At 50.4% G+C, this 27952-nt stretch overlaps 2 protein-coding genes across 3 annotated transcripts in view; one reads left to right on the top strand and one right to left on the bottom strand.

The window, feature by feature from the left end:
• Positions 1-23: 23 nt before the first annotated feature.
• LOC104478537 (TBC1 domain family member 24-like) lies at positions 24-8828 on the bottom strand. The gene is made up of 7 exons (XM_086762335.1): positions 8735-8828; positions 5832-6867; positions 5092-5250; positions 3575-3638; positions 2023-2118; positions 1045-1321; positions 24-169 (listed from the first exon to the last, which is right to left on the bottom strand). Exons 1-7 carry the CDS (start codon positions 8826-8828, stop codon positions 24-26), a joined length of 1872 nt encoding a protein of 623 aa, XP_086618461.1.
• A 4167-nt stretch (positions 8829-12995) lies between these two features.
• STX8 (syntaxin 8) overlaps positions 12996-27952 on the top strand; it is a 99904-nt gene continuing 84947 nt past the window's right edge. Inside the window, exons 1-5 of one of the 2 annotated variants that reach the window (XM_086762334.1) lie at positions 12996-13112; positions 13502-13601; positions 17183-17277; positions 18859-18969; positions 26662-26786. In XM_086762334.1, coding sequence (XP_086618460.1) covers positions 13096-13112; positions 13502-13601; positions 17183-17277; positions 18859-18969; positions 26662-26786 — 448 coding nt within the window. In that variant the 5' untranslated portion in view covers positions 12996-13095. The remainder of the gene's footprint in view (positions 13113-13501; positions 13602-17182; positions 17278-18858; positions 18970-26661; positions 26787-27952) is intronic. The other variant, XM_086762333.1, reaches the window with a different exon arrangement.

Genomic DNA, 27952 nt, shown 5'->3' with positions numbered 1-27952 from the left:
AGGGGCTGTCCCCCATATGGGACCTAGGAGTTTTGAAAGCCCCACACTTCCAAGAGCTGCACCTTGAAGTTCTCCTGGCAGAGCGGAGGGTTGTCGAAGGTCTCGCAGTGCTCCGTACGCCCCCAGAGCAGATTGGCATCGAGGGAGAGAGCTTGGCCTCCTCCTCCACCTGCAAAAGCAAGCAAGATGGTCGGGATCTGCTCTCCTCCAAGGAGGGGCACTGGCCCAGCCAACATGGTCTCACAGAACTGTGCCCATCTCTCAGCTTTCTGACCCTTGGCCACAGCACGCCGAGGATGTGGCTGGGGATGCCCTGAGCTGCATTCTCTGCTAATTGGGATGTCAGCGTGGAGCAGGGCTCCCGGAGAGCTGTCTGCAGGGCAGCTGGCGCATGGTTGCCCTGGTAGCACAAGCTGAATTGTTAAACTGCTCGGAGAGCTGGAGAACAAGGAATGCTCCTTGCATCCCTGCAGCCGTGCTTGCCCTGATCCTGCTCCTGAGGGCTGGAAGGGAGGCAGAGGCCGTGCCGCAGGTGGTTCTGACTTCCTGCGGTCCTCTGCCGAACCCACCCCGGCGGTGGGGAGGCACAAAGACTCAGCCCCCGTGCCCAAACCTGACCCAGCAGACGGCAGCAGGGGCAGGCAGCTGGCATGTCTGCTCCAGGTGACTGTGCTCGGCCCTTCCTTGGGCTGATCCCCACCGACATGTCCTCTCCATCCTGCACAAAGCAGAGTAAAGGGCTGGTAAAGGACACACCAGCACCAAGGGTGAAAATCTGGCCAGGAGGTTTGGGCTGTGGTGCTCCTCCTCGGCAAAGCCCTCCTGGAACGCTCAGAAGGAGCATCCTTGCCCTTGTGCAGCTTTGCACTCTCCTGCTAGTTTGAGGAAGAGAAGAATGACTCCATCTCCCATGACTGTAGGTTCCTATCCCAAACCAGGAGCTCTCTGTCTATACAGGCAGCTCAGATTTTAATCTGGAGTAGAGCCCTTTTTCAGCCAAAGCAGCGGTGTGTCGGTGCGCAGCGCCCACCGTTTGATAATTACCAATAACGATCCCTTCCCGAGACCCGGACATGAACATGGAGGCTGTTTTGGAAGGCAGAAGGAAATGCCTGATGGCCAGAAACGGGGAGAGACGGCCTCTCCTCCGCAGTGTGGGCACGGTGAGATGGTTCGAGCTGGTGCCGCAGCCGTCTGGGGAGGAGCTGAGGAGGGATGCAGGACAGGGGGAAGGCGACCGCTGGCGTGAGCGTGGCACAGCTTTGGCCAGCTCCGGCTTCTTGATGAACACCCACTCGTACCTCTCTGTCTCGGGGTGCACCTGGAAAACAGGAGAAATGTGGTAAGCCCTGTCCCTTGGAGCATCTCTCCATTGCTGGGGGAAGACAGTGCTGCCTGGCCAGGCGAGTTGGGGGCCAAATGCTGCATGCAAGGTCTGGACGTGGGGCAGGGAAGGGACAAGGTGTCCTGATGGTGTCAGGGTTGCTCTGGACGTGGCTGTGGCTGAGAGATTGGTTTTATCTTCACCAAGCGCTGCCCAAGATGGGGAAATCAGCACTGCCCACGTTGCTGGGCAGATGCTGGATGGATGCCGGTGGGATACTGGATGGATGCTGGACTTTTCCCCCAGGATCTCTTGGACCAGCTCAGCTTACTCCCTCTGCAGGGACCCCGGGGCTGATTTGGGATTACTCCATCCAGGAGCTGCGCCGAGCAAACAGGGCAGAACCTCGCCCTGCTGCACACGCTGCCCTGCTGTCATCCCAGGAGGATGCTCCAAGACCCACCCGGGATTGTTGCACGTTGCCTCAGGGGCTTGGGGCAAGTCAGCTCGCCCAAGGCAAGAGTTTGTTCTCCATTTGCTCTGACCCAGCACAGCAATTTCTGTGCTGCTGCTTCCTGCCAGAGCTAAGGGGCAGCGGTGGGACCCCGGTAAGGAAGCAGCTTGGTGCCACCACACCTTCAAAAAATAAATTACAGACAAACCTATAAGCGTAAACCCAGAAATAAAATGTGACTTACAGTGAACACAAAGCATTCCCCTGTCCCAAAAAAGCCTGATGTCACGCCACTTTTATTCCTTTCACTCCAGTCGGAGGAGAGAAACGCCCCACACACCTTTGGGAGAGAGCACAGGGAGCCGTCAGCGGGGGAGACGGCTGGGACCAGAGCAAGCTCCAGCCATCGCACGTGCGTTCGGGAGGGCAAGGGCTCTGCCAGGTCCCTGGGGAATCGGACAGCCAAATTCTGCTGTGCCAGCTACATCCTGCACTGACAAGTCACTGGTGCTCTGGACCCTAGTCCACTCAGCTTTGGTGCCTCAGGAGGGGCTCTGGGAGATTTGGGGGGTGTTATTCTGGAGCAGAGGCCATTGCAGTGAGCTATGTGCTGGCTGATGGACTGGGGCCGGTTCGGCTGTGCTGGTGCGTTCCCTGATCCGGCCTTTGGAGTTCTGCCTCCACCTCTGAGCCCAAACCGCCTCCCGGAGATAGAAGGCAATAACTGTGTGGCGCAGAGGGTGAGGGTGTGGGTGGGGGGCTAGGAGTCCCTTGTCCTCAGCTGGCCCCTGGATGGAGGTGAGGTTGTCACCTGTTTTATAAATCTTCAGGAAAAATATGTTTTAAAGTGGCAAAGACTCTGGTAACACATTTTTGTTACCTATAAGATGTTCAACCAGCCCAGAGTTGGATCAGACACAGCTCCAGATGTTTTGGCCAGGTCTTCCACCCGTGGTGAGGCCCATCCTGGTATGGATGTCCTTGACTTGACCATGGCTGGAGGGGACCTGCCAAGGGGTGGGAACTCATGCCTGTCCTTGGTACTAGCTAAGGCATAAATGAGCTAAAACGTGTAGGAAACAAGGTTTTCTAAGTCACCTTCTCTTGTCTGCACGAGGCCCCAGGGGGTGGCAGGGTGTTTATCTCTGCACCGCGCTGAAGTGTCAGGCTTGGGAAATCAGGACTGGTAGGTCAATAAATCTTTGGGATGCCTGAACAATTTACAGAACTTGCCTCCGCTGTTTGATGAAGAGTGGGAGAGATAAAATACGGGTTTATGAGGCACTCTCAGAGTCCCTGAGAGGAGGTCTGGCTCAGAGGGTTTTATAGTTATTTCACGACTTTCAGATACTGTAGAACTGTCCTTATTTGTCCTCTATTTCCCTTTGTGGCTGTTCTTGCAGTCAGAGACAGATCCTTGCATTTAGTGCATTGAAAGCAAGTCCTGGCTCAGGCAAAGCATCTGCTGACTTCAGGAAAGTCTGCTTAGCAAGGACTTCATGATTTAGCCTGTATTTGCAATAAAAGAGCATCACTCATGGTCTCTCTCCAGCTCACTGACTCCTCTGTTTCCCCCCAGCAGCATCCTTTGGAGCAGCCTGTGTCTAAGGTGGCTCTTGGTGATGGGGGATGCAGTTTGTTCTCTCCTGGGCGTTGGCACAGACCCCAGGGCAGGGCAGGAGAGGGATCACGCAGCCCCGTGGCTGCTCCAAGAAATGCCGGTGAGGTCAACCACCCCGTCCCCTTCCCCACATCGGCACTGGCGCAGCCCGCTTCTCTGCTTGGGAAATACCTACCTCTCCTTCCGTTGTTTTTATGAGCAGCACCGTCGGTTCGTAGCCTTCGCAGCATGTGTAAAACCTGCAGGGATGAACAAAGATGCTGGGTCAGAGAGGGTCTGAGACCCAGGAGCAGCGTGCCGCACGGAGAGCCCGGGTGTGCGGCGAGCATGAGGCTGTAAAGGACAGCAGGGAGTGGTGGCCGCTCTTCTGAGCCTCTTGTGCCGGCAGCTGGCCCGAGGGAGCTCGTGGAAGGACAGCAGCAGAAACTCATAATCGTGTAGCTCAAACAGCTTGAGTGTTTGTGCAGGAACGGGGCGGGGAGTTGGCTTACGGGACTTCTCAAGCCGTCATTTTTGCTTGGTGAAGCAAGTAATAGCTCAGATAAATCCAAACACGAAATCCTCCCACCCTACCCTCAGGCAGCAGGCTCAGGGGGACACTTCATGGGGGGAGTTTACCAAACAAGCTTGCTTTTAATCTGGATGTGTTTTGTAATCTGGGCTCTGCACCCCGTGGCTGCCTTGGAAAGGTTGCAGGGCTGTGCTTCCCGGGGTGCGGCTGCAGCACCGTGCCGCGGGGCGCCCGCTCGCCCCTCGTGGGCTGGAAGGGCACGCTAGGGGTGCTAACGGAGGCACTACCATCGCAGCCCCACCTTCAAACACCGCCCTGAGAGCCACGGACGGCGTGGGCCATCCCGCATCCCTTCCCGGTCGGCAGCGAGCTGCATCTCCATGGAGAAATGCCCCGGCACTGAGCGTTGCGGGGGTGCCCCTGCTTCCCACTGCACCCTTTGCTCCATGGCCATGGCAGTGGGTGTCACTGGGCCCTGGCTTGTCTCCAGCGCTGACACGGGTCTTTCTATTGCAATTTTGGGCATTGGCCACAACACTTGGGCTCTCTTAACTTGAGTTTAGAGGGTTTGATGTCTTCTGCATCGCAGGATGTTCCTGCTGTCTACCCCTGTCCTGAGCTGTGCCTGGCCTTTGAGTGCAACCTCTCAGCTTAACGTGCTCCTGCAGAGGAGCAGGTTTGGGTTTCCTGCCTGAAAACATTCATGCAAAGGCAGCCGCAGCCCACTGGAAGGCTTTTGCAGCTTCACGGGTTGGGAAGTCAATGGCAAACTCATCTTCCAGCTCAGTTTTGAGCTGCAGCACGGATTGCCATGTCCAGCATCCACCCTGTGCTCCGTGCCACTGGGAACTGGAGCCCTGGAGATGGTGTGCCGGCTGGACCTGGCCGACCGCAGCCTGGCATGGCGTGGCGCAGGGGACATCCCCCTGTGCAGTGAGCGCATCCACAGGGCTTGATGTTCCCAGTGCTGATTGCCGCCTGGCTGGGCCCCAGCCCTCTCCCCTACAGCCAGCACAGGCCCAGACCACACTCAAGATGTTGACATGAGACCAAGAGAATCCCTGAGAGACCTCAGATGTACCCCATGGACACCACATGTTGCTTCTTTCTACACCACCAACCTCCACCCACTTTTACGCTCGTGCAACCCAACCTGACCCGGCGGGCAGCTGACACCTTACCTCTGCAGGCTGCACCCATCTTCTGAGGTGGAGAAGAGCAGCAGCGGGGCGAAAAGGGAGAAGCGCTCAGGGATCCAGGACCAGATGACGCGCATCTCCTGCGCCGTTACAATGCTGGAGCTGAAGTTCTGCATGTCGACGGCCAGGTGGAAGGACTGCCTGTGTGAGGGAGGGTGCCCGTTACTGCCGAGCTAGGGTGCCTGTCTGCTTTTAGGGGTGCAGACACCACGCATCAGGTTTTGTGGTGCTTTTTGCACCACGAGCTTTCTGTTCATATCGCTAGCTCTAAGTGTACAGTGCCTCCTAACAGGGTCCCCCAGGAGAGGCTGAGAGGCACCCAGCATAGCCAAAGCCAAGGGAGACACCTGAAGATCCCCCCACGCTGTAACTTGTGGTTTAGAATCATAGAATCATAGAAGGGTTTGGGTGGGAGGGAGCATGAGAGGCCATCCAGTGCAACCCCCCTGCAAGGAGCAGGGACATCTCCAACCAGATCAGGTTGCTCAGAGCCCCGTCCAACCTGGTCTGGAACGTTTCCAGGGATGGGGCATCCACCGCCTCTCTGGGCAACCTGGGCCAGTGCTCCACCACCCTCAGTGTAAAAAATTGTTTCCTAATACCTAATCTGAATCTTCCTCCCTCTATTTTGAAACCATTACCCCTCGTCCTGTCACAGCAGGCCCTACTGAAGAGTTTGTCTGCTTAGCCGCAGGAGCTGGCAAACGGAGAGGTCTCCTTACCTGCCCTGCACCATGGTTATGCCCCTCTCCATTAACGCCTTCCTGTTGGCCATCTGGAGGAGCCAGATTTCCTTGCGGGAGAACAGCCGGATGCCAAAGGCTCTCTCCAGGAGTTTGTCAACAGTCACGTGCTCGGCAATGTTCTGTACAAAAGTCTGCAGGTCTGCCTTGATATCTGTCCCCTCCAGCTCGGCGGAGGTCACCGAGAGCCTGTACTGCTTCAGCAAGGCCAGAGCAATGCGGTAGAGGACCTTCTGCCCCTCCAGCAGGTAGACATCAAACACACGGATGGCATAATTGAAGGGGAGATCATGAAAGAGCCACGATAACCATTCAGAATAGACCTCAAAGACATTCTCAGAGGTGCTGGCTATGAGTTTGTGAGCTGCTGGGCAGTGCTTGTTGGCCAGATCTCCAAAAGTCATACAGGAGGCCTGGTGGGCCAGGAAGGACTGGTCAATGTAGCTGGTGTGGGGAGCGTTGCTGGCGATGAGGCGAGAGATGTTCTCGAAGCACTGAGCTTCGTCTTCGCTGTAGTGCAGCAGCAGAGCCACCAGAGAGGGGAGGACGGGGCTGTAGGTTATGTCGGGGAAAAGATTGGCAATGCAGATGAGGATCTTCTTCAAGGCGGTGACCCCTTCCAGGTTGAGGCAGTACGTGGGCATGGAGCATCCTTCCAGGAACTCAGGCAAAGGGTGGGAGCTCACACTCGGCTCCCCGAAGAGCCGACTCACCACGTCCCTGTAGACGAGAGCATCCGGGGTGACGAGCCGGCAGGCGACCTGCTGGATGAGCTGGTGGTAGACCTGAGCTCTCAGAGCGCGGCTCGCTGCCCAGTAGCCTTCTCTCGCTAGCTTCTTCAGCTCCTTCGGGGGCTTGCTGAGGATGTCTCGGGGGATATTCGCCTGCTGCTCCGGGTCTGGCATCCTGTCCCAATCCACAAACTGTCCACAGCCCAGGCAAGAGGAAGCGTCGATGTCCCAGGTGTCAGCCTCAGACGTGATCACGACGGTGACGGGAGAGGAGCCAAACATCTCTGTAGGACAAAGACCTTTTATTCAACATGCTTCACCGCCCCAGCTGACAGCGTTTCACCCTGGCTGACAGTGCTTTGAAGTCTTACAGCAACTATTTCAATAGTTATTCTCCCTCCTGCAAAGGGAAGGTTCTCAGGAGGCTTTGCCTGGCTGGAGACACTCGCTTTGCTCACACAGGACTGGGGGCCACTGGGTCAGCCCCCCAGTGAAACCACTGTCCAGTGACTCAGGGAAGTGTGGGGCCAGGCACCAGCTGGGTGTTGGGGCTGCTTCTCCCCATGGTGAAGGGCTTTGCACCCCTCAGAAAACTCCTGACTTCTCTTCCCAGCTGGTGACCTGCTGAGAGGGAGGAGCAGACAGCAAGGACACTGTCCCTGTCCCCTGGGGATGGCCATGGGACAGCAGTGTCACACCACCGAGGATAACGAGCAGCTTGGTCCCAGCCCGGGTCCCCAGGGGCAAGGAGGGACCTCACAGGCAGCGCGGTCCCAAGCGATGCCAAGGCCGAGAGGGACCATTGGCACCGTGTCCCCTCCCAAGGACAGAGTGGGGCAGGAGGCAATGTTCTGTCCGGTTCTGGCAGCCCAGGACCAGGCTGCTATGAGCCTGACGGAGCAGGCAAAGCCGCCCTCAGGCATTTGCCCTCCCTCTTACTGTCTCCTGCCAAAGTCTCCTGCAAACCCAGCCCTGCCTGGCTGCTCGAGTGCCAGAGAGAAGGTGCAAGGAGAAGGTGCTGCAGAGAGAGGGGCTCGCCAAGGGCATGGGGATGGTCTGCGGGGTGCCAGAGGGTCCCTGTTTCCTGCATACCCCCATGCACCTGGAGAGACCCTACCCAGGGGACCGCACGAAGGGGCTGGTGAGCATCTGGGAAGCCCATTGGAGAGAGAAGATCCCCAGGTGACCCTCAGGGGAGGCTCCTGCCTGTGGGACAGTGGCAGAGCTGTGGCAGCCGCCAGCCCTGTGCTGGGAAGAGCAGAGTTTGAGCTCCCCCTAGAGAGAAGCGAGCAGCATTTTCCCTGGAATTGCAAAAGGGCTCGGCTCTGACCCCTGTGCAAGGAGACGGGAGCTGTCTCTGCAGGGATGACTTCTGCTAGGCAGTGTGATTAATTGGGAAAGGTTGAAGTCGACCAGCACACACATTAATTCTCTGATGTATTTATCTTGGATGTGCTCAGTGGGGATGTGGAGTCTAGGATGGATTTGCACCGAGCCAAACCTCTCTGCTCTGGCCCCAAAGGGACACGGGGGACAGCATGGTCCTGGCTCCGTGTGCCATGTGCGTGGCAGCACGTGGTGACATGGTGAGGGGCTCCGGGCGCCTGGGCTGCTTCCAGGCTGGGTCCAGTTCTGGCTCCTGCTATCCAGTTCAGTTTGGCCTCAGCTCAAACTCAGCTCAGCTCAAGCAAAACCAGCAGATCAGGTTCAGCTCTGGTTCAGGGAAAGGGTAGCAGTTTTAACTGCTTGCTGCTCAGCCTGCCTCCCTGCTTTGGAGACAGGCAGACCCTGAGTCCAGTCACACAGGCTTCTGGCCACAGAAACCAGGCTAAAACAAACACTGGGGTTGAAGCGGGGCTGTTTGTAGTCCCCAAATTCACCTTGTCCTCGCAGCCAGCCACATCACAAGGGTGCTGCCCTGTCTGAAGTAGAGAAACACCCACCCAAGCCTACCCTGCCGTCAGTGCCCCACCCCAGGGCGCTGGCAGGCGACTCCAGCTCTGCCCACCGCGGGATGTGCCAGGGATGCTGGGGAAGGAAATGTGGCTCCAGGCCTTCTCCTGCGCTGGATGCGGCCCTGGCACAAGCAAGAGCCCGCTGCATCTTCCCTGGTGTGAGATACACGTCTGTCCCCGGCTGCAGCTCACTCACCTTGCCCCGTGCCCACGTTATCACCCTCGGCCATGGGGAAGCCACTGGCCGCCCCCCCGGCGGAGCGGGGCAGGCTGAGCCCCACCTGCAGCATGTGCCCAGGCTCCGGTGCACCCCGCTGCCCGGTCCCCTCTGCCGCCGTCGCCCGCCCTGACTTTTAAGGCGAGTGCCAGCCTGCTGGCACAGGAGGTTTATTTGGTGTAAATAGGGCGAGGGGTGGAGCAGCTCCCGCGCCCACGTTGCCCCTTCCTGCCCCAATTCTGCGCTGAGGCTGGGGAGGGGGGGACGTAAACATCCCGTGGGATGAGATAGCCATCAAACCAGCAACATGACCCTGAAACTTAATCATTTATTTTTCCCAAGGATAACCTTCATTTTCCCACTCTGGGGTTCTCTCCCTTCGCCAGCGTCATGGGACGGGGAGGGTGGGAGGTGCCAAACCGCCTGCCGCGGCAATCGCCCGTCCTTGAACGAAGGAAGCGTCAACAGTGGGGTTTGCAACCGCTTCCCGCTGGATGGTCCCGGGGGACTTGGAAAGAGAAGCATGTGAGCAGCAAGTGCCAGGAACCAGGTGACAAGGGAGATACTGCGGCCACGAGGGCTCAGTGACACCCTGCTGCAACCTCCCCGCGCGCCCTTAGGGATGCTTTTCAGGGATGGGCGTGCCGGGGCTGTGTCGGCCACGTTTGCGGCACTTCTTTAGCACTGGCTGGCAAAAACGCCCAGGGAAATTCGGGGCGATGCAAATGTGCACCCTGTGCCTCCCTACGTACACAGTTGCTCCTCAGGAGCACGCAATGCGATCGTTACAGGCACGGTTCTGGTGCTTCAGCGTTTCCAGTCTGTCCCCCTTTGAAATGGTTGTTATTGATTGACTTTTACCTCAGAATGCTTTGCAGAATCACAAACCATATGTTGCACCTACAGGCAAAAGGGCTGAGTTGAAGGAAAAGTACCCTCCAAACAGCTGAGACATGCTCCCAGCGACACCATCGATCCAACATTGCAACCTGGACTTAAAAGTGGGCATTTTTATAGGCATCTTTTTCCTTTAAAATATCTGATTTTTTTTTTTCTCTTGTGATAACAGCAACTGGGGGTTGCTCCTGCTTTGCTTCCCTGCCTGCGGGGGCTGCCTGCACCTGCAGCACATCCCTGAGCATCCGCCAGCACCAGCGGTCTCAGGACCAGCAAAAGTGGTCGCCCTGTGGACCTGCTCTTTCCTGGGTGAAGCACCTTCTCCACGATGTGCCAAAATTGATGGCAGCGGCATGGCTGTGCTCTCCTGCCTTTGCTCCTGGAAAGCTGGGAGCCTGAGGAAGCGGGGACAAGGGGCTGTGTCAGTGAAGGGTTGGTGGGTGGGACGCGAGGGGCTGTTTCACAGCGGGAGGCGCCTGCTCTGGCCCCAGAACCTGTCTACGCGCTCGATGGATGGCTCTGCTCCACATGCCGCATCCGCAGGTCCGCACGCCATTCCCATTCCCAGTGCTGAAGTGGTTTATTCCCCCTCCAACTCAAACCCTTTTGCCCAGGCTAAACCCTTTTGCCCAGGCTCTTACAGCAGCAGGTCCTGCTGCCTTTCCTCAGGACCTTGTCAGCCTCCTTCTCCTCATTTGCTTTTTTTAGGGCAGCAGATGCCTTTCCCTGCCACACCGAAGCAACCCTGAAATGTCCCGTAGCCCCCTCATCCGCCTGCCTGCTCCCCGGAAGACGCCCTGCTCCGAGACAGGAGATGGAAGTGAATTAGGGATGGTGTAAAATGGATCATGGCTTCATGCCTTTTTAATAGTGAAAAAATCAAATATGTAGAGGCTACGCCAGCTCTGGACGAGCCATGCAGCTGAAGGCCATGAATGTTTCATGCTAACTGCCTGCGAGAGGAGCCAGCCCGATTCGGATGTGCAAAGAGGGCTGGTGAGACGAGCTGTCACCCCAGGGACGGAGCCTGCACCAGGGGCTGCCAGGGCCAGCGGGGCTCCCTGAGCCACCCCACGTTGCTACGCTGCGTGCCCAGGACGCTTCTGGCACGTGGGTCCTCCTTGGCCACAGCTTCACGTTCCCGAGCGCCCGTCTTGAGAGCATTGGTCTCAGCCTCTCCACCGCAGCCCCATCCCCTTGCTCCTCACTCGAAAGCCACCCCAGACGCAACCAAGGGGCTTTGCCGCGGGTCTGAGCGCTCATCGGGTGCACAAGAGATCTTGCAGCTGTCCATAAATAACCTGACAAGGATGCAGTCGTTATCGTGGCACGCCACAGCACTGCGGTAGCAGCCCCATGTTATGAGGGCAATAAAACATCGCTGTCAGCGCCTTGCCGCTGCTTTTCGGGCACCCGTACCGATGTTCCTATCTGCATTGATTTGTGTCATCAATTGCACCCCAAAAAAAAGAGGAGAGGCCAAACCCTGGGTGTGGGAAAGGCTCTTTGGGTTGGGACGGAGCAAAAGCGAGGGCTCGCGCCTGCGGAGACCTTTGCAGCCAAAATGTTGACAGTGTCAACACCGTCCAGCGTCATGGGAGCTTCTCAGCAGCCTGGCCATGGCCGCTGTCAGGGACAAGGGGGACAGGGACATCGGCGTAGGCAGGGGGAGGCAGCAACTGTCATTTGGAGATGGGCAGGGACAGGGGACAGGGCTTGGGATTTGGAGAAGGGAAATGGCAGCTGCCCTAAAGGGAGGGAAAGGGAGAGGCCAGGGGGAAAAGGCCATGGGGAGCTGTGGGGCTGGAGCAGCCCTGCCCAAGGGGGGTGACCCTTGAATATCAGGAGCTGCAGCCCAGGGTGGGAAAGTGACAGGGCGACTTGCTGCTGGGCCTTGGGTTCATGTGGCGGTGGGGAGGGGAGGAGGGAGGGAAGGAAAGAGGGAAGAAGGAGGAAAGGAGGAAGGAGAAAGGGAGGAAGGAGTGTGGGTGTGCTGCAGAGAGGTGCTAACCGGGGTGTAGAGCCCTCTGGGAGGGCACAGCACCAAGACACATCCGTCCCACACGGTGCTGGACGGAGCATCTCAGGGCTTAGTCCTGCTAGGGCTTTAGGTGCAGAGGCTGCTCATCCTCTTCTGTGAGGCTGGTATTTAACACTGGTGCAAAAACCCTGAAAAAAACAAAAAGGCAACTTTTTCCATAAAAGACTCCACTCCTTTCTTAACTTGTGAACTGCTGTAGCAGATCCTGGTGTGCAGTAACACAAAGATAACACTGCTGGGATGCAGAGTATTGATTCACACTTCTCAGCACTTGTCTGGTCCCTGCAGACTTCACCACTCAGAAATAAACTGCTCTGACACTTGGAGCTGTTATTTCACAGAATTACAGAGGCCGAGAAAATTGCCTAAGCACTGAGCAGCTGCTCCTTCCATTGGGCTGGATCTTTGCATCTTCCTGTGTATTTTGTGTTTTTCTGGACGACGAAAAAGGGCTCCTGGAAAACCAGGAAGAAGCAGCAGGCTTGGATGCAGTTTTGCTCCTGACCCAAGCATCTTTCTGCCATTTCCAGGTCCCCGAGGGTGTGAGGATACCCAGGCCTGGGGGACGTCAGCCGTGTCCCCACGCTTTCTCTGCCTCCTGGTTATCTCTGTCCCTGTTATTCTCTAACCCACTGTTCCGAAGCTGCCTTGGCATTGTTTAGGTTGAAGGTTCCACTGCTGCCATGCTTATAGCTGTACATTTTAAACCAGATCACACTATTGTTACTGCAAGTGCAATACACAGGTGCCCCAATGGCACCAAGGCACCCGAGCGGGGTGCACGCTGCAGTGCAAGGGACCGTCAGTGCCCTGAGGAGCTGCTGCTGAGTTCACAGCTCTCTGCCGACACGCAAAATTGAAAATATGAAGGATTTCCTTCTTCCTCAGCAGCAAAGGCTGGAGGCCTGCGACACACTGGGCCCAGCCAGACGCAGGGGCCTTTGCCCTTCCCTAGTGCATGCTGCAAAAATCTCAAATCCTCCCCGGGCTTTAGGAAAAGCATTGAATCCTCTGGGGTCCCCGTAGTGCCCCAAGAGACTGAACAGGTTTCCAAGGGGGCTCCGGCTGCAGATTAAATGCAAAGCCATGGAAACACAGCCTAGGGAGATGGCTGGGGACGTGGGACTCCAGTTGCCCAACACTTGTCAGGGCTCTACCTGGCCTGCCTCGGCCTCAGCCCGCGGCGTGGGCAGCCGAAGCCGGTGCCTCAGCCGGGCGGGCAGCTCGGGGCGGGCAGCGGCCCCACCCAGCAGCGCTGGGGGCAGCCCGGCGGGGCCATGCCGGCGCCCGCTGCCCTGCTAGGGCCGGGCCCCCACTGCGCAGCCGGCGGGGTTTGGGCTTCGGCGGCCGCCATCGTCACCTGACCCGAGCCGGAAGCGCTGGCTTCTTCCGGGCGGCGGCGATGGCTCCGGACCCCTGGTGAGTACCGGGCCGCCTCCGGGCGCGGCTCCCCCCGGGCTGGGCGTGCTGCCGCTGCCCTCCCACCCCCCACCCCTGTGGGCCTCCCGGACCCATCCCGGGGGTGCTTGGCCGCTGCGAGCCGGGCCCGGGCCTCCCCGTGCCCGGCAGCCTGCGGGGCCGGTGCCGCTGAACGGCAGCCTCTGCGGCCCCGGCAGCCGTGCAGGGCATCCCCTCTCCGTGCAGAGTGCTTATTTTCCCCCCAGAAAAGCTGCTTTTAGGTGAATGTAAAAAGCAGCGTGTGCTGCTGGCGTGCGCACGCGCGGTGGCAGCCGCCCCGCGGTAAGGGGGGTCGGGAGGGGAGGCCGCCGGGCCGCGGCGGGGGCTCAGCTGCCGCCTCTCCCCCGCAGGCTCCTGCTGTACGATGCCGCCTGCCAGATCGCCCAGGAGACCGCCGAGAAAATCCAGGAGCGTAACCGGTACCAAAGGAACGGGGAGAGTTCAGCCAAGGTACTCCTGCCCACAGCTCCGCGGTTTGTGAGCGTGGGTGTTTTATCTCTAGCTAAAAGCCGTTCCAAGTGCTGGTTAAGCATTAAATTTGCAGGAGGCAGATGTGTCTAGGAACCTGTGAGTCCTGAGTTTCCTGCCTCTCCGGCTGCAGAGGGAAGGGGGTGCTGCCTGGGAGGGTGCTGGGAGGGGGTGAGGCTCCAGCGCCTGCCTCGGTGCAGGGACTGGGCCGTGTCCGGCCGTCCGCGCTGCCAGCTGGGCGTCTGCTCAGAGTTCACGGTTAATCATAGAATCCCAGAATGATTAGGGTGGGAAGGAACCTTCAAAGCCCACCCAGTCCAACCCCCCTGCCAAGGAGCAGGGACATCTCCAACCAGATCAGGTTGCTCAGAGCCCCGGCCAACCTGGCCTTGGATGTCTCCGGGGATGGGGCATCCACCACCTCTCTGGGCAACCTGGGCCAGTGTTCTACAACTCGCATTGTAAAAAATGAATGGCTGGAGCATAACGTTAACCGTACGTTCTTTAGGATTTCTGTAAAGAAAACAGGAATACAGTTTCTAAATTCACAGCAGCTTTTTCAGTGTCACAACAATAGTAATGCATTTAACAGTAATGAATTTTTTAAGCGTGCAATAATGCTGATTTTACAAAAAGAGAAAAGGAGAAGCTGGGGGAGCGTTGAGCACGTGCTGCTGACTGCTCAGGGCTGTCGCTGCCAGAAACAGAACTGTTTTCGGAGAGCTTGAGCCTAAGAGATGTTGAGATGCATGTCAGCTTCTGTGTGCTCCTTTCTGTGTAAATATTGAATAGATATTTTCTTCCCCACAAGACTGGCTGGCTTCCTTTCTGCAGCGGCTGTAGATCAGATGAAATATGAATTTTGTGGCTTTTTGTAGCTACATTTCTAACAAAATATAAGACCAGAGTTAAATATGAATGAGAAGCAAAAGTTAGAGCTTACCCAGGAATATCATGTTCTCCACCTTTTCACAGTTCTTGTTTAAAAAATAAAATAAAAAGATTCTCAGAGGGCGGCTTTCTTTAGGGCTAAAAGCCTCGTCCTTTCCTTCAGGAAGCTTAGGAGCCTGCTTGATCGCACAGCCTAGAGATCGAGCCGTTAGCTTCTCCCTTGACTGCGTTAAGATGAAAATATGTGCGAGCCCTTGAGTTAGTCTTTTGTAATAATTTACATAATTAGAACCACGCTGAATTATTTATTTTGTAGGCTGTGCCCCTCTTTATAGCAGCAGTGTGATCACTGAATCTTCTTTGCCCATCTCTTTGCTGATTGCTTTTTAAAATAAAATGTCATTTCTGAAATATTTCCTTTGAAGAAATGTTGGAGAAAATCTGCGTAGGCTTTGTACAATAGTCAGTGCTTTTTAATGGATGACTCAGATTTGGCATGAGGCTTCAGAATGCCCAAATAAGTGGGATTTGAGAGAAATATTTTCTCAGGCTGTAGTGTTGAGAGGAGTGTTTAAAGGTGGTGGTTAAACTCCTTGCTTTCAAGATGATGAAGTATTAGAAATTGTATGGATGTGTGCTTAAGCAATAAAAGACTGATAAATAAAGATTGCCGTTTAATCCATCTGTATTTATAGAGGACAAAGTTCTCTGTTTGCATCATTGCAATCAGTGACGTGTTCCAAAAAACCCCAACAAAACGTTGTATTGGTGTTGTTTGAAGCGCGTCTTGTTCTGTAACTCTCCTACGCTGTGTTTTATGGAAACATTACACGGCTGACTTATTTCTTCATAAAATCATTTGTTCCATGCCCCGTGTTTTCCAAGTGCAGTTTCCCTTTAATCCATTAACAGTTAAAGATGAATATTTGGCAGTGTTTGATTCTACTATAAACAAGTTTCCAACAGTAAGAGGATTGTTTTCATAACAGAAATGCATGTTGAGAAATCCGCGGCTGAGCAGTCATATATTCTGTGACTCCTGCATGTTTTAACGGAGAAAAAGTCTTTGTACAATATTTGCCTGGTGGGGAGAATGTAAACAAGTTTTTATTTTTATAGTATTTTGCCATTAGCATGGCTGAAAAAACTTATTGCTTATTGCTGAGCAAAAAATAGAGCACAAGATTTAAAATGGAAAAAAAAAAACCAAAACAAACCCTGTAGGGAAAGATTTCAAGCCAGCACTTACCATCTGTGAACTCTGCTCTATTGAGCTGATCTTCAAACTTCATTGGCTTCTTTTTTCTTTTTTCTTTTTTTTTTTTTTTTTTTCTTTAATGGAAGTGAAGTCTTTTGTTACAGCACTGCAATTTCTGGCCAGAGTAGCAGAGGATGTCTGTGCATTAGATGACTTTCTTAGACCTGTATACCTGGATGTTACTTTGCTGCTCTGGGCCGATTAAATGCAGCGTTCTCCACCTGCATGTGAGTGCAGGAAAGTACGTGTGACATGAAAAGGCCTTTTATTACCTAGTTGCAGAGCTAGAGGGTGTGCAGTGGCTTGAACTTTCCTGAAAGCGTTTGTACCCTGACGTCGGGAATGTTGCCGTAGTGTTTGCCGGCTGTGGGTCTGAAGGTGGGTTTTGCACCTCTGTTCGGCTGCACGCTCTCAAGACTGCCTCAGCGTGGTTGCAGTAGTGAGATGTTGGTTTCTGGCTGGTGCCTCTGTGTCTTCAAGAACGCAGGAATGAGAGTCAAAGCAGATATTCCTTCTCTGTTACTAGTTCATCCCGGAGAGCATCTGAGGTTGCTAACCATTGTAACCCGCAGTGGGGCTAGTATCTTGCAAACAAGAAGCACATAAAGTCTTAATTAGGATGACTTGCATAGTTAATTGCAGTTACAGTTTTTTTCCTAGTATGTTCTACATAACTGGAATGAAAAGAAATAAACTTAGGAGAAAAAACCCAGAGGATAATGTCAGCCTAACTTGGGAAGGGTGGGGAGAGAGGAGGAGGAGGATTCCTGCAAACCTCGGGCTTGCTTGGGAAGAATGTGAATGACTTAACTGCGTTTTTAGTAAGAACAGACGCATCTGAATCCTGGGCAGATCCGTTGTGAGAAAGGGTCTGGAGTCATAGTGCTGCTGAGATGGGAAGTGGAGGAAATCTGAATTTCTTTGGGATCTTTAATTTACAGTCTGCAGGAGTCCAGTGGAGGGAACGTCTGAACCTTCCCTGTAATCCTGGGAGCTGGGGAAGAAACCTGATGGCAGAAGAAGCTGGCGCCTGTATTTGTGTTAAAGATCAGAGGGGAAAAACTGGAAAACTAACTGGAAAATATTAAAATGTGCTGAAATATTTTGCCCATATAAAGGAGTGTGTTTATAAAGACTTGAAAGAAAGCTCTCCATATTAAACAGCATTAATGCATTAGGATTGTGTTTGCGAAACTGGTGCTATTTATCTCATTATTTTGTAAGCAGTCCAAACCAGTTAACTGTGTCATTCCCTTTGAGGCTGTGAGGCAGGCTTTCTTGGTTTAGAACAGAGTCCTTCACGCCAGTAGAGCTGAATTTAAATATATTGTTACCTCCATGTAGTGGCATTAAATTTTGTGCAAATATAACTCAGACTGGAGAAAAAAAAAAAAATCTCTTTCTTTCCCTTCAGCTCAACGTGATTATCAGATCATCACTGCAGAATCTCAGAGAGAAGATTGATCAGCTGAAGGACTTGCTGCTTCGGGCTGTGTCAACACACCAAATGTATCTGTAAACATCAACTCGCTGGCCGTTCCAGATTGTGGGAGAGGGTGAAAAAATGTGCTATAATTGCTCTGCCACGCAGTTAAGGTTTTTCCCTCATTCCATTTTTAGAAGTCTTTGTCAGTAGGACTTTTTCTGTGCTGCTGTTTGATATTTTCGTTGCAGCTGTAGTGCAGGAAGAGTTGGGAGCCTGGGCATCTCTGGTATGGTGGGCATGAGGCCGGCTTTGGTTATGTTTGTGTCAGAGGGAAGCTTAACAAGATGGTCTGAATAATCTCAGAGCTGCCATCGTCTTGCCGGTGCGCTGTGCCGACGCTGCTGAGTGGCTGGTTTGTGAGCCGAGTTCACTCGTCTAGCAGAAAACTCACTAATCTGTTGCTTTCTCTTGTCTCTGTCACTGGCTACAGGAGTGCCAGCGCTTGCAAAAAGGAACGATGGAAGTAGAAAGAAATCACAGGTTTTCTTCTAGGGGCATTACCCTGTGGCCTGGCTTGGATTTGCTGCTCTTTCTATGTGCTGAGATAGTCAGGCTTAAGGACTTAAAGAGTACGTCCATCTCCCTGAAGATGTCCAGCAGCAATCTGATTTAATGAATGAAAGTTTAACTTCAAGCTTACTACAGCAGAAATCCCTTCTGAGTCCCCTGAGGGCTGTGCTGATGGCCGAGGGTGAAACTTTCCTGCGCAGTGAGTGCTTGAGAGCAGACGAATACTACTGCTGTGTCAGAAAACACACAAATCAGTTCAGCTATTGCATAATCTGCTCACCAGTATTGGAAGAGAGTTAGTAGTCCTTCAAAATGTTGCTAAGATTAATTAAAAACAGCAAACACATGTCCCCTGTTGAAGCTACAGCACTTCAGGGCATCTTGTCTTTCAGAGATACTGCATCAGTTGTTTTTCTGCTGCCTATGTTCTGCTGATGAATTGCAAATGGAAACAGATGCTCAAAGTAAATTTTTGAGTGTTTGCTGATCACTTGACCAGCTCCTCACCTGGTGTGTGTTATAAGCCTCCAGTGAAATAAGATGTGAAGTACCCTGCTGGTTTCAGAAGCCCTATTCTGTTTGGAGATGCCCCCTTTCTACTGTAACAGTGTGAGCTGGAGCTCTTTTGAGAAGACTCGTCTTTCCCTGAGCTTAACAGTGCAGTACTGTTGTACGTTGTCGGTGTTACAGAAGAGATCAACTGTGTAGGACTTCCTAGTAATAATGAAAGAAGAATTATATTGGATTTTGGAGGGAGAAGTGCTGTTCTTAATACTTGTGCTAATTTGACAGTAAATAGCCTTCCAGTTCTCTTATTACTTTAAGATGATGACCTGAGGGTTGCTCTGTGGTCACTGTGTGAAACTTTGGGATAGGTAGGCTTCAGAGACATGTTTAGAATAACTGGATGTCGTTCAGAAACGTATGACCTATCCTTCTCTTGGAAGTTACAGCCTCTTCTTGAGTTAAAATAGTTACTCTAGTTAATTTTGATGATCAGGAGGTCTGATTTATTTTAAGAACGTGTTATTTTATATACTGAAATGCAAGTTTTTCAGTGTTTTTAAGTTTTGTCCTTAACCAAGTATCATCAGCACGCAGCTGGAGGGAGACAGGAGGCAGAATTTGGTGGATGACCTTCTCACACGACAGAGACAACTTCAGGCGTCTTACAAGAATGAAGGCCCAGAACCAGATGTGATAAGGTATGGCATTGTTACCTCCAACGAACGACGTGGTTTGTGCTTTGACTGTGTGTCAAGATAATGTTAAATGCATCCATTGAACTCTTTTGCCTCTACATGTAGCAAACTGTGATTTCGTTTGCTTAGAAATCATGTGCTTTTTTTAGTGACAGTATCTTATATGTGTACAAAGCTGGGCAGGATGAGGGAATGGGCAGTTGCTTCGAAGAAAAAAACCTTTGTTTTAAAAGAAAGAAAAGAAGAAAGAAAACTTTGTTTTAAAGCCCCATATTTTTAAAAAAAGTGAACATGCTTTCTCATAAGTTTTATATGAATCACGGCCGTTGGGCCACAGACTTAGGCTGGCTGTGTGTCACGCGAGGGGCTGTGCTCTGCCCTGCAAGCCCTGCATGGTGCTGCATGTGTGGTCTGGGTCGTGCGATGCAGCTAAGCAGAGCTTCCTCACCGCCGCTGACCCGTGGTTTAGGGAGATCTGCCTCTGAAGAGTGCCACTGTATGTCTGCAGTGTGGACATGTGATAGAAATACATATTTTTAAAAATGTCTAGCTTGTGCTTCTAAGCAGCAGGCGTTTTCTAATGCACTGTATTCACTGGACGTTTTCTGTAGCAAATACACAGCATTGCATTTTATACAAGCTCAGGTAAGGTTACTTGTGGGAGAGAGAGCATTAGAGCCCTCCTGAGAAAGTTTCTCACCTTTTTGCAATATGTCAGCCCTCATTCCTAGAACAGAGCAAAACTTCATATACTTTTAAAATCCTCGTGTTTCTGAAGAAATGCGTGAGCATTTTTGCTGGTGTTCTTTGAGAACCAGTCCCTTTTCGTCCCTGTGCTCCTGAAAAAGGTGGAGACAATTTTGATTCTGTTGTAGGGTGAAAAAATTGGGTACCAATGTGAGTGTTGTGTCCTATTACTGTTGAAAATAAGATCTTTTTTTCTAGCTTGTCTATTCAGTCTGTCTTGGAGCAGATACAAGAATTACTCTGAGTATCACTGAGAGTTTTCTGTATTCATGTGTATATTCATGGTTTGTGAGGATCTATTCAGTAACGTGGTGCAGAGACTGATTCTGCGTGTGGCAGGGCAGCATTGGCGTGGTACTGCTGTGGAGCAGACAAACAGGATTCAACCTAGAGCTGCCCTTACCTGAAGGTGTCAAGGCAGATGGGAGGAAAATATCAAAATCCCATGACAATTACAAGCTCTGTGAGAAATGATCAGGGAAACCGGTATTTTCCAGTGCAGGAAAGCATCAGAGACAGTATTTATTTGCTAGTGTTGCAAGGATGGAAGTTTTATAGTTCTCTTTTAACTTCTTTAATTAAAAATGGATAAAACTATGCCAACTATTCTCTGCATGGTGAATTCACACCCCTTCCATATCCTCCCTTGTAGGTCTTGTTTTCCATGGTACGGGCAGAGATCTCGCTAGGGCCTGAATCTTGTGCCAGTAAGTGGCAAGATTTCTCTCTTTCTCTCTTGCCTCAGCCTGGCCCACACGTAGGTCTGTAGAGAAGGAGCTTGTCTCCCCTGCCTGCCACGCTGCTTGTAGGGACAGAAGACAACAGCTTCTGATAGGGTTAAGGTGCTATTTGCAGCACTGGATTTCTCTAAAATTGTTGCAGACTTCTGGCACAGCTTGCTTGGGATTTCAGTCGGCAGCAAAGGCCACTCTTCAGTGTGCCTGAAGTCTGAAAGTCAGCTTTTCCCACTGCATTAGAAAAATCAGCACATGTTGTTTGATTAAGTTCTAGCAGTGACACTTTTCTCGGGTTTTGTATTGGCTTTCCGTATCTAATCCATCTCTGATGTGACAGCACACATTTTCAGAAGTCTTTTTCTTTCCAGCAGTCATTCCTTTCATTAACCTTCTTGCACCACTGATCACATATTTTTTGTCCCCATGGCCTGTAACTATGAGGGTTTCGCTGGAATTAATCTTCGTTTATATTTGGTCACCATTCAGTGATTTTTACATCCTTTGAAAACTGCTATAAAGCTATTTCTGGTTGTGAAGTACAGTGGCCTTAATGCTCTTAGTGTTTATCCTAACTGACAACTTGGGCCAGAACACAGGGCAGGACGCTACGTTACTTTGGTATGGCATTAGTTTACCTTCCGGCGTTGTCGACCTTAATTAAGATGCAACTGGAATTTTCCAGGGGAAAGGTTTTGCTGTTTATGTGACTCCACTTAAGCAGGGTCAGTTAAATTTTTCTTTAGTTGATTTTCAATGGGCAATTTCAGTATCATCTCCCCTCTTTTCTCCTTGGAAAGAGGTCTGTGCGGATGATTATAGCGTGGACTTTAATGGGACAGAAATCCCTGTGGTTTCACGCTATTTGAAAGGCAGAAGTGGAAAAAGCAACTAGAAATGTTGACTTTCTGTAAATCACATACCAAACTTTTTTTAATCTTTAAACATTTGTGGAGACAAAGGAATCCAGAATATTCCTTTTGTCTGACCAGGTGGTCAGTGTGTAGAAGTATATGTCAATCACCAGTGAATAAATAAATTAACGTGCCTTTCTTGATTTCTCTTTGAATTTCCTGAAAATATGGAAAACTTTTGATAGCTGTGGGACAGAAAACACCTTGAGTAACAGCTACCCTAGATAAACCATAGAAGAATCCATATTCTTTTTTTTCTTTAATGTGTTTTTTCTTTTTCTGTTTAAACACTTTTCTGCCAGATGTAAGATATTTTGGTCTTGATTCAAGCAGACGTTTGCCTGATGCCACGTAGGCATGGAGTGCCCGGCTTTAATTGGTAAGCCATTAGGTGTTTAAATGCTTTTGTGAATCTGGCTCTTGTTTATGGAGGAGCAAATGCTTTTTGGAAAACAGGATTAAAAAGAATCGTTTAGGTGCCTTTAAAACTCCTTCCCAATTTCCTTCCTCCCTACCACTTAGTGTTGGAAGCACTCCTGGCTGCAGCCACGGTGTTCTGACATGGGATATGATTAGCCTTGTGTCTAGAAGGTGGATGGAAAGGGTGGAAGAAGAGGTGAATTGTCCACCCAGAAACCCATGCCTGAGAGCGTCTGAGGCTTGAGTCAGAAGATCAAATCTAGGGGCTGGGGCAGGGTTTTTCCAGGATTAATGTGTCTTTGGCTGTGCAGTCGTGAGCCAAATGCTCGTAATTGTCACCGTCCTCGTCCGCTAAACTGTGTCTCTGTACTGGGGTTGTCTCCCGTCATACCACTTGTCACCTGGAGGCACTCTGCAGGTTACAGTGTGTGCGGATGGGAGTGCATCCTCACGCAAGCAGCAGGTACGGCGCCTGTTAAAACTCGAGGGTTGTTGGGCCCATCTCAAATTGAAGGAAGATTCCAGTAAGGTAGTGAAGTCTCCTTGGTTTGGTCTGCGTTCAAGGGATAGTTTGCATCTCTCAGTGCGTACCAGAGGTTCCTGAAGGACCTTGCTGAAGTCAGGACTGTGCAGGAAAACTGTGTATAGATGCATTTATAAGGAATGGCAAAGAAAGGATATTTAAACAAAACAGAGAAAAGTAAGTCAAACTCCATAATTTTAGCCATTGGGCTTCAGGTTGTGCCTGCATGCCTGTTAGTAAAGCTTATCGCTCATTAGCCCCAGGAAAAAATGTCAGTAGGAGGGCGGCTTTCAAGGCTGAGCTCTGTGCTTTGTTTTGCCTCCTAAGCTTGCCCGAAACTGCCTGAAGTTTCCTGCCCAAGGTTGTTTCCGTACCAGCGGTGTCGCTGTGGTGTTCTGGGTGAGTGTGCTGGGTCTGTAGTGAGAACAAATGCCAGGCTGAGACCTGCTTTGAGGCTCACGTTCGTGTTCCTTGTGGTCAGGCAGACTTCAGGCGCTGCGCAGAGAGCAGAGCTTCGGGTGTGAACTTAGTGCTGCCTCTTGTCCTGAAAGTGGCCCTCTGAATGGCACAGGGAGAGTCTGTTGCCTCAGGTGCAGAGGTGGAGTTGCAGATGATGGAGCTCATGAGCATTTTGTGAACAAGACCAATAGTCTCACAGGAGTAGATTTGTCCCTTTGTCTTTTCTCTCAATGTAATTATACAAGATGCAGCTGCTTTCTAGAAAAAATTCTCCTTTCTTATTATCATTTCTTATTCTCATTATCATTCCTGAGGAGTGCAGTGGGCTCCAGAGCTGAGACTGTTCCAATGTGGACTATATAATTTTTATATTTAGTGTTGTGCTGTGTCCAATCTTGCATAGAAAAAGGTATGGTATAGAAAGAAGGTGGTGATATTTGATAGCAAGATTCATCTCTGATGGGAATGTTCGTTGCTGCATGTATTTTGAGGGTTTGCATAGGAAAGTGAGACTGCTGTGAAATAAAGTGTGAGTGTGAACGTTGTTATCAAGGTAACCTTCCCTGGGGACGCTTGCCCTCGTGTCGGTGTGTCTGCATGAGCACGAGGTGCTTGGGAGCAACGTGCGCTGCGGTGCGAGTGCAGAAGCTGCCGTGCCTACGTAGCAGGCAGGAGTCAGTGATCCTGGAGGTGGCACAAAGTACCTGTGTTCTGCAAATCAGCCGTCCAGCGTCCCATGTGGCACCTGGCTTGTGCAGCTTCCAGACATTGAAGTCAGTGGGACCCGTTAACCCAACTGCAGATAAATGGTGGCAAGAGCAACACGACCATTCCTTGAACAGGAGATAGGCTTCTCTTGGTTCTTGTGCTGGGGGAGCCGGGAAGTCCTCTGCCAGCTGCAGGGAATACGGCCCCTTCTGTAGGCTTCCCAGCAGGAGCAGTTCTTGGGGGGAAGTCTCCACCTGGGAGGGTACCTGGAGGGTATTTGGAAGTGCTTGTGCTTATGTGGCTTCTCCTGGGTTTTTTGGAGAGGGAGAGAGCTTCTGTTTTGCATGTTAAACTTAGACTAGTTTTATTTACTAGCTTACGGCTTCCTAAAATATGCTGCCTGCCAGTGCGAGCAGTTAAAGAGAATACCCCCGCTTCTTCGCCATTGCCATGGAGATTGACCTGGGAAGCCAAGCTGAGGTGCTCCGGGCACTTCAAAGAGCCCCACTGTACAACGGTTAAGAGAAAGTTCAAGTGATCATCCAACCCATTGTCATATGACCCAAGTTTTGTTTAAAACTCAGTCTTGCTGAGCAGTCTTCTAAAGCTGTAAGCCTTGATGTGTGGCCTTGGTCTAAAGTAAGTGCTGGTTGACTAATCTAAGTTACTTGGGAAGTTTTATAAGAATTATCAGTGAAACAATGCCTTCGAAGATAAGCCCTCCCTTGTTAAGCAGTGACATAGCTCCCTGATTTTAAACCCAATCATCTTTTATACTTGGGCGCATTGCTAAGCCTCGTAATTAGTTAAATCTGCTCCTATAATCAAAAGCTATCCGCACACTCCACTGCTCTGTGACGGTTTCAAAGATTTAGGTGATTAACTTGGCGGAGGCAGTGGGTGGCTAATTGGATAAGCTTTAATCTTCACACCACCAAAGCGAAACATGGTAAGATCAGAGGAAGGAGGAAGTTATGCTGTGTTGTGTGGGAAGGTAGTTACCAAACATGTCAAAAAGATTATTGTAACGAGCAGACCAGTTGTCATGACCCAGCCTACAAGAATAGGGCAGATTATTAGGGGAGAGGGAGAGAGTGAGCGGTGCAAATTATTTCAAATTTGCTTGCCTTGGCTTTTTTAAACAGACAGGAAGAGTTGTGCTCTTTTTAGCAAGCAAAGAGCTTCATATTCTGTTTGCTTTATTTAGTAATTTTGTCAGCCACTGTTAACCCTAGATTTTGTGTGCTTGCTAATTGAACTGCTGAACTGGGTGGACTGTAATGATCTTGTGAGACTAGAAAATACAATAATGTATTTAATCCCCCAAAGCAATGAAGAAAGCGAGGTAATGTGTAAAACCGTGTTTCAGAGGTGTGTATCTCTGTCTAATCAAGCCTGATTCCCTACCTGATAAATACATGGACGTTTTAATGGAGGTGCAGAGAACTGGAATCCAGAAGAATCCCAGCTCCTCTATTTCAGATGTTGCCTGTACGGCCAGCTGGTCGTTGGCACACTGGCCCAGTCTGAGATCCGCTCTGGAGCAGTGGTCCAGCATCATCGGGATGGTTAAGTGAGGTGGTGAGATTTACAATAAGCGCTTTTTAGTCCTGCAGCAATTTTTTTTTTTTTTTTTTTTTTTTTGTAATTTGGACAAATCCGTTACCTTGAGACGAAGTTGAACGAACATGTTAAAATTTTAAGTGGGAAGAAATTAAACATTGATGAATTTAACTGGCTGTGAATGTGATGTGGTATGTCTAGTGTGCTGCATACAGACGAGGGCATATATGCCTGTAGTTTACGGATGATCTAAAACTCACGTGGTGGAGATGAATTATTTTTCAGCAGTGTTGATTCATCTCATGGCCAGAAGATGTCTCTAGTTCACCGTAATTTCTCGAGGAGTTCCTAGGCACAAATTCTGGATTTTGCTTGAGTACCCTTGCTGTAAGCCTTCAGTCATCCCTCTGCAGTGCTGAACCCCGTGTTGGCAGGGTGCATGCACTCCTCCCAGCTCCGCGGACACTTGTGCAGAGTTAACTTCTGATACAGGGATTTGACCACAAAATGATTTTGAGCATATGTATGTACCATATTCAGTGTTGCAGTATATCTCACAGTGAAGGGACTTGCATCCAGAAAAAAAAAAAAGTCTTACTGTAATTAAAACTTTTTGAGAATTTGAGAGATCCTAAAGATGTTATCTGTTCTTGTTTTGTTTGTAGAAGTGCTTTGGGAAAGAACAGGGCAAAGGTAAAGTGCGAATAAAATAGACTTTCAGAAAAGCAAAGCAGAAAGCACTCTTACTTCTGTACTGCTGTTGAGACACTGATACTCTGATGACCCTTACCCCAAATCTGAGTTGCAGTTTTGGGTTCAAGTGGCTCGCAGGCTGTCATATAATGTTTTTCTTGTAGGAGAAACCAATGAAGAGCTGAAAGGCGGAAACCAGAAATCTGGTATTGAGAAAAATATTTAAGTGGCATTTAATTTTACTGCTTGAATTTATGTGCCCTGGACATGAAAATCTTGTTTTCCGTTGTAACCAGGGAAGTGTCTATAACACGGACAGCCTCAAGTCATAATTCTTCTAAAAGAAAACCCATAACTTGATGACTCTTTAATTTGAGAGCGTGTGTGCCTGGCTTCTTGTTCATGTTGATGCCAGACTAGGAAACGCAGGAGAGTAGCTGTGTAACTTCATCTACAGTTCTTGAAATGCAGAAATGTTCCCTTTTGGGTTTGGTCAGTATTAGAAATTAGTCGCCTCACCTGATTAGCATCTGTATTAATGTGTTGATCCTTTTACTGCTGGAAGCTTTCAGGGTGTAACTCAAGTGGTTTTTCCAAGTTTGTGTTTTGATCACATCGCAAATAGATGATTAGTATGGGAATTCCCAGTAACACTGTTATTTTTGTAGCAGTTTTGAATGCTACGAGTTCTACATGCAAACAGTATTTAATAAGAATATATTATACAGTGTACGGTATACGTTTCACCATGTTGCTTAACTGTTCACTGCAAAATGAATTCTCTCCTTTTTGGTTAATTTCTTCATGATTGCCAAGAATCAGATGGAGTGCAGCAAATACATACACTTCTGTCTCTGTCAGCCGGTCAGTGTTGCATGCAGAAATTATATGATGAGTGGGGTTTTTTTTTTTTATTTACTGGAGTTATTTTCAGATCTAGCCTAATGACGGGAGGAGTCAAACGAGGTGTAACCAACCCGTGGCTCTTGGAAGAATCGGAGGAAACCAGAGGGCTTGGCTTTGACGACCTCAGGCAGCAGCAGCGGAGGATCATAGAAGGTACCACAGTCTTTCTGTTGTTTTTTTGTTTGGTTTTTTTTTTTTTTTTTAGCATTGTTAGGACTCTGAGAGAAGTCCTTATTAGAAAGTTAGTACAGTAACCTGTGCTGAAGTTTTATTATCTGGAGATGTCAAACATAATAGTTCCAAGTGTTAGTTTTATGTATTTGCAGAAGCAGTATTATGTTTCCAGTATGCTTAACTGGAAGCACCTTCTTAAATCAAATTTTCAAAGGCCTTACAGAGCATCCCTGCTTTTGACTATATTCATGGTTTTGGTGTGCAGTGGGGATTTCATTAGTTGCCCTGAGTGTGGTGGTATTACTGCTGTGCTTCAGGCTGGGGTGCGTTAGATGTGTTGTTGAACAAGATAAGAATTAACTAATCTAAGAACGATCTTTAGATTTTGACCCTCAGTATCTGTAAGAAATCTCTGACTTTGGAAGTGATGGCGAAGCTCAGGCTGAGCACATCAGGTGGTTAATGATGTCATTTCTGTGCAGTTAAAGTATTGGAATTGATCAAATGAAATCAGTCTCCAGATAAGGCCTGCTTCAGCCTGCATGTGAAGTAACATTTCTAGCTAGAGTTCAGGAGAGTGACGTGAACTGTTTGGATGGTCCAGGAGAAAGCTCAAGCTTCAGTTTTTGATTACACCATAGGTATCCCCTGGGGAGGCTGGAAGAGGTATTGGGGGCTGGACCTTCATGATATTGAAGGGAAGGAGGTTCTGGCCATCCTGTACCACTTTTGGCTCCCGGACTGCAGCCAGCTGGCAGTCTTGTTTTGCCAAACCACTGACAGTCCAGCCTCCGCCATCTCTTCTTGTACCTGCAAACTGGGATAGCAGAGGTGATATGGATCTTAAGAAAGGAGTGTCTGCAGAGCTGATGGGAACATGGCAAGCTTCAGCTGCCCCTACTGTGTCCCCTCTGTCTCAGGCTCTCCTCCATGTGCTCTGTATCCTCTTGCAGCTTTAAAAATCTGTTTGAATTCTTTGGTGTTTGCATCACCTGTTTGTCTTTTATTCATGTTAAGAGTTTCTTGGAAAATTTAAAAAGGCTAATCGGGGATCTCCATGTGTGCCAGAAAATCTCCTGCGTTTATGATTGAGTAACAGCTGAATGTTGAATTCTTGGATTTTTTTCTTTTTGGGACCCTCAACT

This window comes from Chlamydotis macqueenii, chromosome 18 (assembly GCF_036417535.1).
Source record: "Chlamydotis macqueenii isolate bChlMac1 chromosome 18, bChlMac1.mat, whole genome shotgun sequence".
NCBI lineage: Eukaryota > Metazoa > Chordata > Aves > Otidiformes > Otididae > Chlamydotis > Chlamydotis macqueenii.
Note: the sequence above shows the minus strand (reverse complement) of the source record. Positions and strands in the feature narration are given on the sequence as shown.